An 18,996-nucleotide genomic window follows, 5' to 3' on the forward strand; every position below is an offset into this window, starting at 1 on the left:
GACAGTATTCATCAATTGCATCTACTTTTACTATGTAAAGGAGTTGAAAGCAACTCCAAGAGCAATATTTCATATTTGTTTCCATTGTCTACAACATGAGAAAGAAAAGAAAGTAAAAGAAGGCCTCCATTTCCTTTGCTTTTGAGATCCTGCTCTCCTGTATTGTTGTTGCAGTAGTCCAATAACACTTTAATCATGTGCCATTTTCCATTAGTCCATAGCTAGCAGATGGCCATATGGTACATTGTACAAATTTTCATAACAATTGTTTTTGCTTAGGTTAACAGAAAAAATGTGATCCATTTTATGTGTCCTGAGTCTCCAAATGCATCTTTCCAAACATCAGGTGTTGCCTTAAAAATGTGTTACAATTTTCTACGTCTCCTAAAGTCTCCTGGTTTCATTTTCATTATTGAACTAATTACATTTCTATAATTCTAGCATAACAATATTCCACATAAAGAATATTTACCATCTAACATACACTAATGTCAATTATCTATAACTTTCTGTATTTTCATTGTAATGAATAGAGTATAAAAATAGTGTTAATCTGTAAATGAATAACTTACTTGCTTTGTGTCAGATCAACTACAATGAGATCTTTCTCCAGAAGTACTACAACAGCATAAGGTTCTTGAAATTCTACAAGTAAAAATAAAAAGTGGAAGCTTTCATGTTTCATATATTATAAAATCATCAAACTTTCATTTCCTTTGTCTCCTTACAAATGTTATTTAAATGATTTCAGAAGACCAAAATATGAGCCACAGTAAAAAGTAACAAAACACTTTTAATTAAAAAATATTGTTGTTTTTCTCAGACTTCATGTTTAAGATCATTACAGGAAATGTGAAAGTGAGAAGTTGCATAGAGTTAAATATTTCTCAATAATCATGAGGTGGTGATAGATTATTGGAAAAGAGTCTGTCATCTCTGTCTCACAAACATTTATCTTATTCTTCCATATCTTTCCATCTTAGATCTGATTTCATGCATACAAGGAGATGTTGTAAGAAAATAGTTCTGCCCTCCTGGGCTATGACATATTTCACCTCCCTGTGAAAGCAACATTCCTTATACTAAAAAATTTAATTTCTATTCAATATGCTTTAACAGGCACTTAAAGATTGCCTACTATGTGCCTAAGAGTATATACCTCAAAAAGGCAGAGAGTCTGAGGATAATCTGTGATTTTAAGTTCCTAAACTTTAACCCCTCCCTCCTTTCAATAGGTTCCAGCAACTATTCTCAGAACAAAGGATATATGGAGAATAAAATTGACAAGGTCCTTATTCTCATGGAGTTTACATTCTAGGGATGTATACAAACAATGAAGAAGTAAATGAATAGATTCAGAAAGTAATGTGAGCCATTAAAAAAAATCAAGGCTTATGGCATAAGAAATGACTTTTAGGTCAGGCAGAGAAACACAAATACCATATGATTTCACTTATATGTGGAATTAAGAAAAAAAACAGATGAACATATGGGAAGGGGGAAAAAAAACAAAATGAGGGAGAGAAAGAAACAAACCATAAGAGACTCATTATGACAGAGAACAAACTGAGGGTTGATTGAGGAAGGTGAGTGGGGGATGGGCTAACTGAGTGATGGGTATTAAGAAGGGCACTTGTTATGATGAGCCCTGAGTATTATATATAAGTGATGAATCACTAAATTCTACACCTGAAACCAATATTACACTGTATGTTGACTAACAGGAATTTAAGTAAAAATTTGAAAAAGACAAAAAAAGAAATGATTTATGGTTGGTGGGAGAGCACTAATTTAGTTACTGTGGTAAGGAAAGGCATTGTTTTCCATTTATAATACGGACTAATAAAGGAAAGGTACAATTAAAGTGTTCTCAATTTAAGAAGTAAAAATTTACAAAAACATCTTCCATACATATTTGATTCTCAGTAGCTAGAACAGGTGTTATATTACTATTTTTCATTTCATCAACAAAATTAAAGTCTAAAGAGGTTATGATATTGGCGCAAATTTACAAAGCTAGTTAATTGAAAAAGCTGAAACTTTAACCCAGGTCTTCTGATTCTAAATTCTAATTCTAAATTCTGATTCTAAGTTTCCGTTATACCAGCAGTTTCTACTAGCTACTTTAACAGGTATTTAATCCTAAACTCAACAATCACTTGGCAAGAATTTTATTCAGAGAATTCAAGTCTTAGTTGGAAAACCAGAAAAGATGGCCTTCAAGTCTTGAGAAGCTATAGAACCTATTTATAAGTCACACGCTATGAGAGAAAAACTAGAAACAAAACCCCCAAAACCGAGGAGTTTGGGTGGATGCAGTCTTCATACTGTTTGCTATTCAAACTGTTCTCAAATTGAGGCTTCCTCTGCTTCTCCCTTATCTCTTAGAGCTGTTTTAAATTTTCAACATTATTTTAATTCTTCTGAACCTAAGGTTTTTATGGTTTTTTGTTTGTTTTTGTTTTTCAGTTGAAGGAACACTGGAGTTCTATACTACTACTTTCTTCTTTGTCTTCTCTTTAGGACAACCATTGGTTGGGAAGCAATTGCTACAAAAATAAAATAGCTGAGACACGCATGAATGAGCAAAATTCATAAATTTTTTTCAGTGGTTACATCTGCTTTATCATTTGAGATAGGTATGTTTCAGATTATTATTGTTTCTTTTAAAATAATAAAAACTGGTAGCAAAAGTTTCACCTTTGTAGAAGTACTTGGTGAACTGTGGTAACCGCTGAATAAAAAGATTTCCTTAGGAATCAGTTTAGGTTCAATTATGTGTCTATTATTTTTCAACAGTTTGATCTTAGGAAAATTCATTAACTTATTAGCTCAATTAAATTAATTCAATTTCTTTACCCATTGATATGGCAAAATAATAATAACTTCCTTAGACTGCTACGGAGATTAGGTGTATATGAAGATGCAAAGCCTGGCACATAGTATGTGCTCAATAGATGCTGATCATATCATTTTCTCCATTAGATTGGTTTATTTTTGAGCAGTCTTTTAACCCTAGTCCCCAACAAGGTGAAAGGCTCTATCATAATTACTACTTCTCCGAAGAGAAATGCATTATTTATGACACTTATAGAGGACCAGATACAGTTAAATGTAAATGTGAAACTGACGAATTCCAAGTGTAGTTGGTTAGTTACTCTGGGCAATACCCCCTGAGATAAGAGGCATTTGTGTTCTTTGAAAAATAAGTTGAATTGACAAATGTCAAAATGATTTATCAACATTAAAAACTGTTAATAAATTTATTTTAACAAATGCATAAGATTTATCATTATGGCTGTAAAGAAGATTGAAGTTCCATATTTGCTCATATGGAGTTATAATCAAAATACACTGTTAAGTGAAAAAAAAGTATGATACAGAATAGTACATAAAGTATGTTGTCATTTGTACAAAAAAGAGATAATGTAGACATAGATAAGTATACATACGCATATGCATAAACTTTTTGGGAGAATACATAAGAAACGTGGAAATAGTCGCCTCTTGAAGGGCAATGAGTAAAATTTTTATTATATACTAATGTGTACTGTAGGGTCTTTTCTGTCATTTTCATGTACTATTGTTTGTTTTTTTTTTTTTCCAACTTTTTTTTTTTTATTTTTTTTTTATTTTTGGGACAGAGAGAGACAGAGCATGAACGGGGGAGGGGCAGAGAGAGAGGGAGACACAGAATCGGAAACAGGCTCCAGGCTCCGAGCCATCAGCCCAGAGCCTGAGGCGGGGCTCGAACTCACGGACCGCGAGATCGTGACCTGGCTGAAGTCGGACGCTTAACCGACTGCGCCACCCAGGCGCCCCTTATGTACTATTGTTTTAACCAGAAATAGTTATTCTCTTAGCCCCTGACAAAAATTCCATCCTCATTATCACTACTCTGAAAAACGAACACATATATGTGGCTTGGAAGTGATAATACATAGTTACAATATATAACTTACTTAACATCATTATAGATTATCCTAACATCTCTACTAATGTGCATAAATTTGTACAAACACACACGTAAAATGTGTGGTTTGCATAGATCAAACACTATCAGTCTCTATTACTGGCATACATTTTTCTCTAAGCTCTTTAACAGGACGCATTTTCCTAAATTCAGCTTTTGGTCTTCTATTTGTTCTTTCTCCCTTTGTTCCTTTGTTCCTTTGTTCCTTTATCTTTCATTCTCAGAACTCCAAAGAACATCTATATTCTGATAATTCATAAATAAATATTAAAGACCTTTTGCCTCTCTTTTTCTGCTCTCTAAGCAATTTCTCTTTCCAAAAACAGTTATTGCATATGAAACCATTATTCTTAAAATATGTTATCTTTGACTCCTCTATCATGTCATTCTCTAACTAATTGGTGCCCAAATTCAGTGAGTTTCCTGTTTCCATTCTTATAGGTAGCAGTGTATTAGATCTTGATCATTTTAATGAACATTTGGACAAATGCCACCCAGCTGTAATCTGGAATTTAAGATTTCAGTTTTTCCTTCAGACCCACACACTCTTTTCTGGCAAATTTTACTAAAAACATTGCTTTCTTTCATGTTAATATTTTCTCAAAATCCCTCTGTTGCTATCTCCAAATACCTCTAAAAGGCTTTCAATTTTTTCTCTTAAATTGATGTCACCCTCGCAAACCTTACAAGTTCTAAAACCTTTACTCAATATCCTCTTCAAGTGCCAGGTCCTTCTTCAAAGCCTATCTAAATCCTTTTTCCATGCAGCTTTGCATGAAAATTTGTCATCGATTCTGACTAGCCTATAAATTAGTACATTACTAAAACCCATATAATTTAGCACTTAAGTGTTACATTTTTACTTAAGTCACAATTATCTCCCTCATCCAACCAGATTTTATGTGATTTGACATCAGAGATCAGTTTCATACTTCATCTATATTCTCAATAAGTCCTGACAGTACTGAGGCCACAGAAGCATCCAATAAATATTTGTTGATTAATTAACACAAGTAACTTGTTTGTTACTTCCCAGAAACCCTGGAAATAAAATGCCACACTGATATCTCATATCAATCTATCCCATCTTTAAATATGAAACTAAAAATTTTAAGCAAATTAACAGTTATAATAAAACAATTTATAGATATTCATAGTTACAAAGTATGCTCATTTTGGCCTTCCAATAATCATGTGGAGTCAATATTATTATTCTCTTTCTAAAAATGATAAGCCTAACTCATAAAATTAAAATGACTTACCCAGGTTCACCTAGCTAGTGACTGACAGGGCTAAATCATAAAGCCAAATACTGTGTCTCCAAGTCTAGAGTTCCTTCTTTTGTATGTTCCCTCTTAAAAAATTGTAGTTATATATATGCATATGCATATGTACTGTGTTGTTTTAATCATAAATTCATATTTTACTTTTTATGTTTCATCCTCAATTTTTAGATTTTATTATTAAAATATTTCATTATTAGATTTAATTATACAGTTCGCACATAAGTTGTTTTTATGTCTAAAAAAAGTCTTTATATTCAGGATGCATCTCTTCTCTCAAAGGCCCTTCTAATTATTCTCAAAATTGAAATAAATCACTAACCACACATCAGCAATCCTAGAGTAATCAGAGGTGCTGCAGTTGCATCTGAAGCAAAGCCAGATGTGAAACAGATGCAGTACCACCAGAGTTACAGATCACTGATATCAGGTAAGTGCTTTAACTTTGATTAGCACTGGAATGGATGGGTGGAGCTGGTCTAGGAGAGGCTATTAGGAGACCTCAGTTTCCCCAAGTGATTTCACCCTGGACCCCTATCGGACCCTCCCAGCTCAGCTTCCACCATCCTTATCAAAGTGTAAAGCACTTACCTGATATAAGAACCTGAAACTCCAGCACTGCTGTACTACATCTGTCTTACTTCCAGTTTGTCAAGTAGGTACAGTTGCAGAACCTGCTCCAGCACCTGTAGCTCAGTGTTGTACCACAGTAGATGTCAGCTGCCGAAACTAAAAATATTTAAGCTTAATTTTATTAGGACCTTATTTCAAAAATGATTTTCAACATTAATAGTTTCATTTTTGTTACTTACCATTTGGATAGGGCGTTTCACATAAAGTAAGGAATTCAACAATAGGATGATCCATTTCAAGCACTGTAATTGCTTTTCCATGCATGATGGTTAAACTTGGTCTTCTGCAAGCTTTGTCATAGGACAATCCACCAGAAAATATTATGAATGGTTCACTACATAGAAAAAAAAAGTTAATGAGATTGAGAAGTCCTTTAAAATGATACGATTATCACAGGCTGAGCTAATGAACAAGTTTGGTGGGGATTATACATGATGTAATTTGACAGGGAGAAAACACATTTCCTGGCCCAAAATACCTCAACTAAATGACTTACTATTTTGCCATATCCCTTTTTCTGGAGGTGAATTCTTACCATTAAAATTACTAATGAATCAGTCTAAAGGTGGTGAGGTGGGCTGGGGAAAAGACAGGATGGTTGAAGGGAGGTAGAAGTGCTCATTGACTGAAAAGGACATCTTCACATGTATTAGTTGATTCCCAAAATTCTGTATCACTACCATTAGAATATTAATGTATGTTAGTTTATCATATTAAACAGTTGGCATGTGGGGTCCAAAATTCCTCAGGGACAAGAGAGGCAAATTTCAATATAAAATGAAATGCAAAAGTAGCAATCCCACAGTGGTAGAAGGTACAAAAATTCTATGTAATGGATTCTCTGTGGGAAAAGAGTTATGATAAAAAGATGGAAAAAACAAAACAAAAAAATGTGTTCTTCTCAATTTTACCTTGGGTCAGCCAGTTCTATTTAGCTAGTGAAACTAACATCAAAATTTTAGGGCATGGCTGAGATGACTATAAAATATTACAGGTTTCAGAAAGTTATGAAATAGTGTCATAATTTTTCACTTTTCTCAAAGTAATATCTATATTTCTAGTTTATATATAAAAATAAAATATGTTAATGAAGTATTTTCAATAAGTAAATACTAATAGAAAATATTCTTCTCCAAAACAATTTTTAAAAAGAACTAGACACAAATTTTACCAAATTCTTTGAGAACATATGCTTCTCTAAATAATTCACTTCCATTTATTCACCAAAGTATCAACTAGTTTCTAGAAATCACTCCATAAATTTCCCTTTCTCTTTCATTTTGTACTGTATACATAGTATCAAACATTACCAATGGAACATTTGCTAATCTTATGCTGGCTCTATAACAACAACAAAAAGAGCTTTTAAAAAGGTTTCCATTAATACTTACATATAAAATGTTTATACTAATTTTTATTTATAATTCTGTCTTGATGTTTTAACATAAATATTTAAGTTGTAAGCTAAACAAGAAACAGTGCTCTAACTTATTTTTTATTTAATTTTTTTCAATGTTTACTTATTTTTGAGAGAGAGAAACAGAATACGAGTGAAGGAGGGACAGAGAGAGAAAGGAAAACACAGAATCTGAAACATGCTCCCGGCTCCAAGCTGTTAGCACAGAGCCCTATGCGGGACTTGAACTCCGGAACAGCGAGATCATGACCTGAGCCATAGTCGGACACTTAAATGACTGAGCCATCCAGGCACCCCTCTAATTTATTCTTCTTGAGTCTTATATCAGTTGATGTGAGTTAGTCTTACCTCAGTAATCTGGCATATTAAATTACCAACCTAGCAATGGCAGTATTAAGCAGCAAGTTTTTTCCTATAAAATAAATGCTTAATTATTAAGATTTCTCTCCAGATTTAAAAAATCACTTCTAATGAAATGAGTATGTGTTTTTGCACCTTTTTGTGTTGCTTTGTTGTATAACAAATATCATGACTTGGAGAACATATTATCTTTTCATATGTATCGAGCTTAACTGCTCCAAATATTAATAACGCCATAAACATTGATTTTTTCCATATAAAAGTATAAACTCTCATCTCCTAGTACTAATCCAAATAAAGGTTAAGAAGCAATTTACTCTCCCTTTTTTGGTAAGCACATTGGAAAATATGTCCTTTCTAATATTGGAAGAAAGCAAAACCTTTTCTGCTCTTATTATGACTCTGCATCAGAAAACATTGGGTCTAGGGGCACCTGGGTGGCTCAGTCTGTTAAGTGGCCGACTTCGGCTCACGTCACGATCTCGCGGTCTGTGAGTTCGAGCCCCGCATCGGGCTCTGTGCTGACAGCTCGGAGCCTGGAGCCTGTTTCAGATTCTGTGTCTCCCTCTCTCTCTGCCCCTCCCCTGTTCATGCTCTGTCTCTCTCTGTCTCAAAAATAAATAACACGTTAAAAAAAAAAATTTAAAAAAAAAAAAAAAGAAAACATTGGGTCTAAAGTTAATTGCTGATATACATGCACTTCTCTATAAAAAGTTATTTCCTCAGGACAATGCTCAGGAAACCACTCATAAATAATTGCACTAGATACTTTATTATCACATTAAATTCTCATAAGTATAATCCTCATTTCATTAATGAGGTTAATACTAAGCAACTAAGCAAGAAAAAACCCAAAAGAAAATGGAGATCTGTAAGATTTCAAAACCTATTCTCCTAAACAATGATCTATACTGTCTATAGCTGATAAGGAGTCTGGGATTAATGCAGGTGAACTTGTTCAGAGTCAAGCAGCTATGAAGAGGCAGGATAAGGATTTAAATTCAGACTCCAAAGTCCATGTTTTTCACTTCTAATGTTTCTAAAACTGTGGACATAACTTCATAAATGTTCTGGAAAAAGTTTTTAATTTAATAATTTCACAAACACTTGCAAACCACATCTCCCTTTTGAAATTTTATAATTCAGGCCATATAGTAAAGATTCTAAGAAACTGTGTAGTAAAGAATTCAATTTACTTCTATATAATGCAGCATTTCTCAGATCTCTCAAATGAATTTGATTACAGATTCCTATTTTTTCATGAATATAGTTAGTGATCAAAGGGACACAATTTGGTAAATGCTATATCACAGTAAACTTCCTCCTTTATTACTTAATACAAGTGTTTCTTGGTATACTGACCAGATGGATTATTACAAAATAAACAGCTATATAATTAACAGTGTCTTTATACATAAAGACAACATTAATACAAATTAAAATTTTTGACAACTTGGATAAATTCCAAAGGCATTATGTTGAGTGAAAGAAACTAGGATTAAAAGGTTATGTAATACATAAATACATTTATATGACATCTCAAAAAGACAAAACTATAGTCATGGAGAACAGATTACTGGTTGTTATGGTTAGGAGGAAAGAAAAATGTGGCTATTAGGAATAGCATGAGAGAATTTTAGGGGTATGGAAATGTTCTGTATTCTTATCATGATGGTGATTTTCAGGCATCTATACATGTGTTAAAATCCATAGTACTGATTCCAAAAGAAAAAAGTCTATTTTACTACACAATTTGTAAAATAAATATAATATAAAAAAGCATTAAAATTTTGTCTCAATGAAGATAAACAATAACTTGTGCAACATCACACATATTAAAATAACATTTGTTGAATATGTATAATGTTCCAGGTGTTGTATGAAGAACTTTACTTGTTGTATTGTATTAAATCTTTATGATACCCCAATGAAAAAACTATTATTCTCATTTAACAGATGGATATACTGAGGCTTAGAGAACTTTACACATGAAGTCCATCAGTAGGTGGACTTCTGATTATTGACTGGGACCAGTGATTCCTAAGCATAATGGTTGTTCATCCTAGAAATGTAAATAAAGCCAGTATGTGAATGGCTGATCTAAGATAAATTAAGCAGAAAACAAACCCCTTGCATCTGCTACCTATGCAATCCTTTAAGAGGCCCTATTGCTGCAACATATTTGATAGAGTCTTCTTAACGTTCCTGCTCCTGCCACAGCCATCCCAATTTTTGACTTCACAAAGTTTTTACTGCATACTGGGTGGAGCAGAAATACAGCTATGTATTTTCATTTCCAGACTGTGGCCCATTTTGCCATAATACCTTTAAGCATTCTTAACTTAAGGGCTCCTCTGCTTTTTAGTCTTCTTGTGTTCTGAACAGTGGAACCACTGATTTTAGAGGTGACTTTTTTTAATATTGTAATAATCACAACAAACACACAATGTACTAAGTAAAGTACACAGTAAGTGGGATGGCAGTAATTATTATCTACAATATAGAATTATTTCACATTAGAATCTGAATTATTTCTACACAAAGTTGGATTACCAATTACTAGAATGTATCATTAGGATCAGTGGAATAATTTTAACAATGTGAAATATCATGGCTTTGATGATGAGAATCATGATAACTTCTTTCTATCAGGAAATCCATTATGTACCAGTCATCAAACTTATGACAGTACAAACTTTATGCATAATTTCATTTATTCCTCACAAACATCACAATGAGATAGGTATAATTGATGAGGCAATTAAAGTTTAAAAGAGTTAAATTTCAAGACCACATAGCTGTCTTACTCCATTTGGCAAGGATCTTTTTTTGTTTTTACTTCTTTTTTGCTTTTTGGGTTTTTTTTTTTTTTCTTTTTTGAGAGACAGAGTGCAAGTGGAGAAGAGGAAAAGAGAGGGAGAAACAGAATCCCAAGCAGGCTTTGTGCTGTCAGCACAGAGCTCGATGCAGGGCTCAAACTCACAAACCATGAGATCAAGAGTCAGATGCTTAACCGACTAAGCCACCCAGGTGCCCCCCCCCCTTTTTTTGTTTTTAGGTTTTCTTTTCTTTCTTTCTTTCTTTCTTTTTTTGAGAGAGAGAGAGAGAGAGAGAGTATATGGCAAGGATCTTAATAAGTATCTTACATTTGTCTTGAAATCCTCATTCCTAAAGTATCTTCTCTTCATGTTCACCCTTTCCTCTCTTTGTGTGCCACCATCCTATCATCACTTAAGCCCCATCTCAGGTATTTCTTTTCCCAAGAAGAATTTTACTGATGTCTCTTCACTGTGCTCTTCCCCTCTCTAGGCTGGGTTAGATGTCCTTTTGTTGTGCTGTCATAAATGTACCTCGCATGTTACATGTAAACCACTAGTTTATGGCCTTACTTCCTCTACTAGACCATAATAGATTCAAAAGCAGGCAGTATTCTCTTTCATTTTAGTACACTAAACAAGTTACACAGTGTGTAGTATGTAGTAATAACTAATAACTAATATATATTTAATAATAATATATGCACATATATCAATATATATCAATATATAGTGTATACATGTTTCCATATATAACATGTACACATGTTTCCATACACATAATACCTATGTAAAATGTTTCCATCCCTAATAATTAAATTTAAAATGTTTTAAGACTTTAATTATAAGAGTACAAAACTGTGGTCATTTTTACTACTTAAGCATAGTAACATTTGGCTGGACTAAAGAAGTATTAATCTATCTTATGTGTGGGGAGGTACATAAACTGTCATAAAAATATACTCATTAAAAACATATCTATCTATATAAACATATATGCCATATATGTTTATATATATAAACTCACTAATTAAAAATAGCCATAATTTTATACTATTAATTCTTTCAAAGAGCAGGTATAAGCAAACATTAAATGTGATGAAATTGAGGAGGGCACCTGTTGGGATGAGCACTGGGTGTTGTATGGAAACCAATTTGACAATAAATTTCATATTAAAAAAAAAAAAGAAAAGAAAAGAAGGGGCGCCTGGGTGGCTCAATCCGTTAAGCATCCGACTTTGGCTCAGGTCATGATCTCATGGCTTGTGAGTTCGAGCCCTGCGTCCAGCTCTGTGCTGAGAACTCAGAGCCTGGAGCCTCTTCAGATTCTGTGTCTTTCTGTCTTTCTCTCTCTTTCTCTTTCTCTCTCTCTCTCTCTCTCTCTCTCTCTCTCTCTCTCTCCCCCTGCCCCGCTTACACTCTGTCTCTCTCTGTCTCTCAAAAATAAATAAACATTTAAAAAAATTTTAAGAGGTGCCTGGATGGCTCAGTCGGTTGGTTGTCTGACTGAATTCAGCTCAGGTCATGATCTCCCGGTCAGTGAGTTCGAGCTCCGCGTTGGGCTCTGTGCTGACAGTTCAGAGTGTGGAGCCTGCTTCGGATTCTGTGTCTCCCTGTCTTTCTGCCCCTCCCCTGCTAATGCTCTCTCTCTGTCTCAAAAATAAATAAAAACATTAAAAAAACTTTTTTATTTAAAAATAAATAAAAATAAACATTAAAAAATAAATAATAAAAATAAAAAAATAAATGTATCTATAATACTGAGAATACATTCCAGTGTGAGCATATAAGTAATATAAAGTAGTATTGTCCAACTCAGAGTTAAAATAAAATTAAGGTTTAGGCAAGAGTTGTAATTATAATAATTCTGAATGAGAATATTACCACTAATAATTACTGGAAGTAAAAAGAACACTGTTGATTTATAGGATAAGACTGCTATGTACACATGATAAAACTTTATTATATACTATTATTCAATTTTTTGTCTTAAAATTTAGTACTATTTTAATATGTTAATATCTAATATACATCAGTGATTGTCTTTCCATCTAACTATAATCTTTCTAATTTCAGCATGTAAAATCCTAAAGTACAGAGACTTGGTTATGTATTTAATTCTATCATGTAAAATGCTAATAGGTATGTTTCGTTTCTGCTGAATAAAATTGAATGGTTGCTACTTGTAATGTGTATGGCCCAAAGGTCCTACTTTGTTAAAATTAATTTGCATAATATTCATCTGAATATTCATCGAAAGTTAAAATAATTGGCAGTTGCTATTTGTAATATTCATAACATCATAGATATTCCTATTAAACAATAAGAATCATTATCATCAATGAAGAGGATATAGCCCATTAATATACTTACATAATTATGTAAAACTTTAAATAATACATAAACATTAAATGTTATTTGCCTTTCCTGTCTCTGTTTTTATATAATCTCCTATATTCCCCAAAGTAAAAAATGCATACCTGTTTCTACAGGTCTTGTATTCTACTTTAAGAATTGGCTTACAAGACTCAGATTTTCTTCCTTCTCTTTGACTTTTTCCTAAAGAAAGAAAAAGGATTTTGTTAAATCATATTTAAATTCAACTCATCCATGATAATTTCAAAAGTTTGACTAAAAGAATATAAAGAAAAGGGATAATTTTGTGTTTTGCATAGTAGGATAAACACAGTTCTATGCATCCAAACATATGTGTTGAATTTGTATACAATTTGTTGAATCCTAATAAAGTTATTTGTAAATTTGTCTCTGTATTGTTTTGTAGTCTCCATGTATAAATCTAGTCTCGTATAGTTATTTTAATTAACTTTTAAAATAAACAACTTTAAAATTGAAGACATATACACATACATACTCTTCTGCATAATGAAATGTATTATTATGAAAATCCATACTTTCACATGCAGAAAGATTTGCCATTTAAAACTTATGATAGACTATCAAAATAATTGTATTTTTGTCAAAATTCATGTAAGGGAAAGTCCAATACACAAAGAACACAGATGGCACATTTCAATGATATACCATATTTGCATAAAAATAGTGTCTTGTAGGGAAAGGTTTATGTTGTTTAGACTCCATGGATTTTTCAAAATGATCAAAAAGAGTAGGAAATGGACGTAAAGCTACTTCTACATATAGCATCTTTCTAGTTATGCTTTTGCTTATAATTCTATGTCTCATTTTGATAAAATTGATGATTTTGAAGTATGTTTCTTTTTTATTTTAATAAATACTCTTATTTATTCTTGTATTGCTACAACTGTTTATAGACACAGATACCTATTATGTAGAGAGATGTTTATGTGCATTTAAGTTTAAATTTTCAGGACAGCTTCAGAATGACACAGTCATAATCTAAATAGGATGTCAACATAGTTTTATTTAATTTGTTTAAAGGGCAGGGTATCAGCATAAAACATACCTTATCTGCTCCATGGCATGCTTTCTAAATTTGCCTTCTCTTTCTTTTACCCTATGTCAACTAAAGAAGCAACCAATAATAAAATATTGGTCATGGGGCATTTGGGTGACTCAGTTGGTTAAGCATCAACTTCAGCTCAGGTCATGATCTCACAGCTCACGAGTTTGAGCCCCACGTCAGGCTCTGTGCTGATGGTTCAGAGCCTGGACCTGCTTCAAATTCTGCATCTCCCTCTCTCTCTGCCCCTCCCCTGTTGTGCTCTGTCTCTCTCTCTCTCTCCCCCAAAATAAATAAACATTAATTTTTTTTTAATATTGGTCATAATCATTCACATTATAAAAAAAAGATCGGTGAAGCGTGCGACTTCGGCTCAGGTCAAGATCTCGCGGTCCGTGAGTTCGAGCCCCGCGTCAGGCTCTGGGCTGATGGCTCAGAGCCTGGAGCCTGTTTCCGATTCTGTGTCTCCCTCTCTCTCTGCCCCTCCCCCGTTCATGCTCTGTCTCTCTCTGTCTCAAAATAAATAAACGTTAAAAAAAAAAAAAGATTTTAAAGTATCTGTATTATATATAAAAAAGAATTGCTGACATGATATGTAGGTCATGATGCCTTAAAAAGAGAGAACTTTGGCTCAGGGACTCACTCTGAACAGTAGTCTTAGCGGGGAGGAACAGCTGGTTGGTGATTACTGGTTTGGGTAACGTGGTAATAGAGAAAACTGAAAGAAATAACACTATAAGGAAAGAGACCCATTCTCCTCAGTTGATATCTTTTTCCTCCATTGTTTGTCTAATAATTGCCAATCCATTAATTAAATCAAAACCGTATATTTGCAGTTGTTTATATATACATGTATATAGGTATGTGTGTGTATATGTGTGTGTGTATGTATACATACACACACACATATACATAATGGAAACAATTACTGTTTTTCAATCAATATACATCAGTATCATGCACAGATTTCAGTAAAAAAGAACAGTATCTTAATTAATTATTTACTTCAATTTCCAACTCCAATAATTAATTTTTGGCTGAAGGTTTTCAACTTTGATTATATTCATTGCCTGTCAGTAATTGAAATATGCTTATATGTCATGTAAAAAATTGTCATAAAAATTACATTTATTGCTACTCTTTATGTTCAAAGTACTATACTAAATGGCAGGATAAAAAGGAATAACCATCAAGATGCTTAAAATTTACTAGCTTAAGCAAAACAAATATAAAACTGACAATATGAGGTACCATAAATAAATGAGTAATAGACATGAAGTGTTGAGAATAGTAGGAGTACATGAAGCAGTAGTTAAGAATATTATGGCTTCATTTTATGACAGAGAATTTCCAGATGACTTTCTAGAAGCTAGATTAAGCATTATAAATAGAACTTGGGAGTCCCAGTCCAAGATGGTGACATAGGAAGACCCTGAACATAACCCTCCACAGACATACCAAATCTACACCTACTTATAAAGCAATTCTTCCTGAAGAACTGAGGGCCGATTGAACAGCTTATGTACAACAAAAAATAGACCACAAAGAGAACAGCACAAGAGAGGGAAACACAAACAAAGGGAACCTTCACCCCCAAAGCTGTGAACTACAGTGGGGAGGGGTAGGACTAAGGGACAGGAAGCAGACTCATCTGTCCTGGGGCATAGAAAAAAAGTTATGGTTTAAAAGGGCAACTAGTTGGGGCGCCTGGGTGGCGCAGTCGGTTGGGCGTCCGACTTCAGCCAGGTCACGATCTCGCGGTCCGTGAGTTCGAGCCCCGCGTCAGGCTCTGGGCTGATGGCTCGGAGCCTGGAGCCTGTTTCCGATTCTGTGTCTCCCTCTCTCTCTGCCCCTCCCCTGTTCATGCTCTGTCTCTCTCTGTCCCAAAAATAAATAAAAAATGTTGAAAAAAAAAGAAAAAGGCAAGAACTATATTTTAAAAAAAAAAAAATAAAAAAAAAAATAAAAGGGCAACTAGAATATAATGGAACCAGCCCTAGAGCACTGCCAAATGGGAGGGGGACTGAAACTCTCTTAGGGCTAGAGGGACTGGCAAGCTCCACTGTCTATGATAGCCCTCCACCTTGATAGTAAAGATGGGGGCAGGGTCCAGGTGCCATAGCTGGTCTGCCGCCTCAGCAAAACCTGGGCCCCTAGCACATGCCAGCCCTTGATGACCTGGGACAAAGATAAAAGCCACAATTTAAAAAAGCAACTAGCATATAGGGTACCTGGGTGGCTCAGTTGGTTAAGCGTCTGACTCCAGCTCAGGTCATGATCTCATGATTCATGGGTTCGAGCCCTGCATCGGGCTCTGTGCTGACAGCTTGGAGCCTGGAGCTTGCTTCAGATTCTGTGTCTTCCTCTCTCTCTGCCCTTCCCCCATTCTCTCTCTCTCTCTCTCTCTCCCTCTCCCTCGCCCTCTCTCTCTCTCAAAAATAAACATTAAATTTTTTTTTTTTAAAAAGCAACTAGCATATAAAAGACTCCACCAAATGTCATGGAAGCTATTGAAACTCTCCAGGCAGACAAGCACCATGGTTTACATTCCCCTCTCCATCTTGAAAGCTTGCACAAGAGCAGAATCCAGGCACCCTAGCTAGCCTACTACCTCAATGACTCTGGGCCCCTAGCCCACACTAGCTCTAGCTGTTCCACCAAGACAGCACCACTGTGGTGCACACTGGAATACTCCTTATCAGTGTTCACTACAGTTACAGCCCTTTTGCCAGAGTGATACATGGGCAAAGCACTCGAGAACACTCCAGAGCCAGGCAATGTTGACTCCAGACAATTCACCAGGCACCTCCTGCATGGAGCACCCTAGGACCACCATCCCTCCCTCTGCGTAGCTCACACTCTTCCTCAGTTCCAGCCTCTCCGCCAGGACTCCCCCTGCATGGATCATTCTGGGATACCCCAACTTGCACCAACTTCAGCTTTAGCCATCCTGCCAGGGCGCCCTCAGCACAGAATGCCCCAGGAGCCCCCTCCCCTCCATCTTGCACCCACTTCAATTTTAACTATCCTGCCTGGATTCTCTCTGTGTGGAGAGCCCCAGGACATCCCAGCTTGTACCCACTTCAGCTTCAGTCTTCCTGCCAGAGTGCATAATGTGTAGGATCCCAGGATACCCCCTCCCCCAACACAACTTATACCCACTTTAGCTTCAGCTGTTCTGACACAGCACTCTATGTGGAGAGCCCTAGGATCACCCTGGCCCCCACCCATTTCAGCTTCAGCTATCCACCAGAGAGATCCCAGCACAGAGTGCCCCAGGACCCAGGGTACACAATAGCCATAGCTCCAGCCAGCTAACCAAAGTCACCAGGCACTTAGTCTACACAGGGGATGGTAATACACAAGATCATTCCTTCAAGTTTAGAAGAAGTAGCTGTTTCACCTAACTCACAGATACAAAATTAAGCAAAATGAGGAGACAAAAGAATATGTTTCAAACAAAAGAGGAAAACAAAACTCAGAAAAAGAACTAAATGAAACAAAGATAAACAACCTACCTAACAAAGAGTTTAAAGTAATGGTCATAAAGATGCTCAGTGAATAGGAGAGAAGAGTAGATGAACTCAGTGAGAATGTTAACACAAGTTTAAATATACAAAAAAAGCATCATCAGAGTTGAAGAATACCATAACTGAAATGAAAAAATCCACTAGAGGGAAGTAACAGTAGATTAGAAGGTGCAGAAGCAATCTGAAAGAAAGGGCAATGGAAAGCACCCAACCTGAACAGCAAAAAGAAAAAAAGAATTGTAAAAAATGAGGATAGGTTAAAGGATACCTGGGACAACATCAAACAAACATTCTCATTATAGGCATCCCAGAAGGAGAAGAGAGAAAGGGGCACAAAACTTACTTGAAAAAAAATGATAGCTGAAAATTTTAATAACCTGGGGAAGGAAAAAGACATCCAAGTTCAGAAAGCAGAGTTCCAACAAGATTAATCTAAGAGGCCCACATCATGACACATAAAAATTAAAATGTCAAAGATTAAAAATGAAGGGAATTTTAAAAGCAGCAAAAGATAAAATAAAATTCTTTTAGAATGTATTCACACTTAAGTGACTATCAAATTAATATAGACTGCTATATACTTAGAATATTATATATGAAACTCATGGTAACAACAAACCAAACACCTATAGTACATACACAAAAAATAAAGAGAAAGAAAACCAGTAATTACACTAAAGAAAGATGTCAATCACAAAGAAAGAGAGCAAGAGAAGCAAAAAGGAACAGAGAACTACAAAAACAGCCAGAAAACAATGAACAAAATGGTAAGAGTACATACCTATTAGCAATTACTTTAAATATAAATGCTCTAATGCCCCCATCAAAAGACATAGGGTGGTGGAATAAATAAAAATACAAAATCAACCCATCTAAATGCTGCCTATGAAAGACTCACTTCAGACCTAAAGACACATACAGACTGAAAGTGAAAGGATGGAAAAAGATATTCCATGCAAATAAAAGCAAAAAAAAATGGGGCACAATATTTATATCAAACAAAATAGACTTTAAAGCAAAAATTGTAATAAGAGACAAGAAGACACAATGATAAAGGGGTTAATCCAACAAGAGGATATAGCAATTATAAATATCTATGTAGCCGACACTGGAGCACTCAAATAAATAAGGCAAATATTAACAGACATAAAGGGAGAAATTGGCAGTAATACAATAATAGTAAAGGTCTATAACACATGACTTACATCAATGGATAGATCAGGCAGAAAATCAATAAGGAAATGGAGTCTTTGAATAACTTAACAGAAATATATAGAACATCCCATCTAAGAATATACATTCTGTTCAAGTGTACAAGAAACATCTCCAGGACAGATCACATGTTAGGCCATAAGACAAGTCTCAATAAATTTAAAATCATATCCAACATCTTTTCTGACCACAACAGGATGAAACTACAAAATTAGCACAAGAAAAAATGTGGAAAAAACACAAACAGATGGAGGCTAACCAACATGCTACTAAGATCCAGTGGGTCAATGAAGACATCAAATAGGAATTTTAAAAATACATGGAGAGGAATAA

The 18,996-nt window shown here is 34.7% G+C and overlaps 1 protein-coding gene across 7 annotated transcripts in view; it reads right to left on the bottom strand.

Annotated features, from left to right (window-relative positions):
* The window catches only part of STXBP5L (syntaxin binding protein 5L), a 387,308-nt gene that overhangs the window by 172,784 nt on the left and 195,528 nt on the right, over positions 1-18,996 (bottom strand). For all 7 annotated transcript variants that reach the window (XM_058731249.1, XM_058731254.1, XM_058731252.1 and 4 more), the window contains exons 10-12: positions 12,963-13,041; positions 6,069-6,223; positions 573-645 (exon numbers count right to left, since the gene is read on the bottom strand). In XM_058731249.1, coding sequence (XP_058587232.1) covers positions 573-645; positions 6,069-6,223; positions 12,963-13,041 — 307 coding nt within the window. The remainder of the gene's footprint in view (positions 1-572; positions 646-6,068; positions 6,224-12,962; positions 13,042-18,996) is intronic.

This window comes from Neofelis nebulosa, chromosome 5, assembly GCF_028018385.1.
Source record: "Neofelis nebulosa isolate mNeoNeb1 chromosome 5, mNeoNeb1.pri, whole genome shotgun sequence".
Classification (NCBI taxonomy): Eukaryota; Metazoa; Chordata; class Mammalia; order Carnivora; family Felidae; genus Neofelis; species Neofelis nebulosa.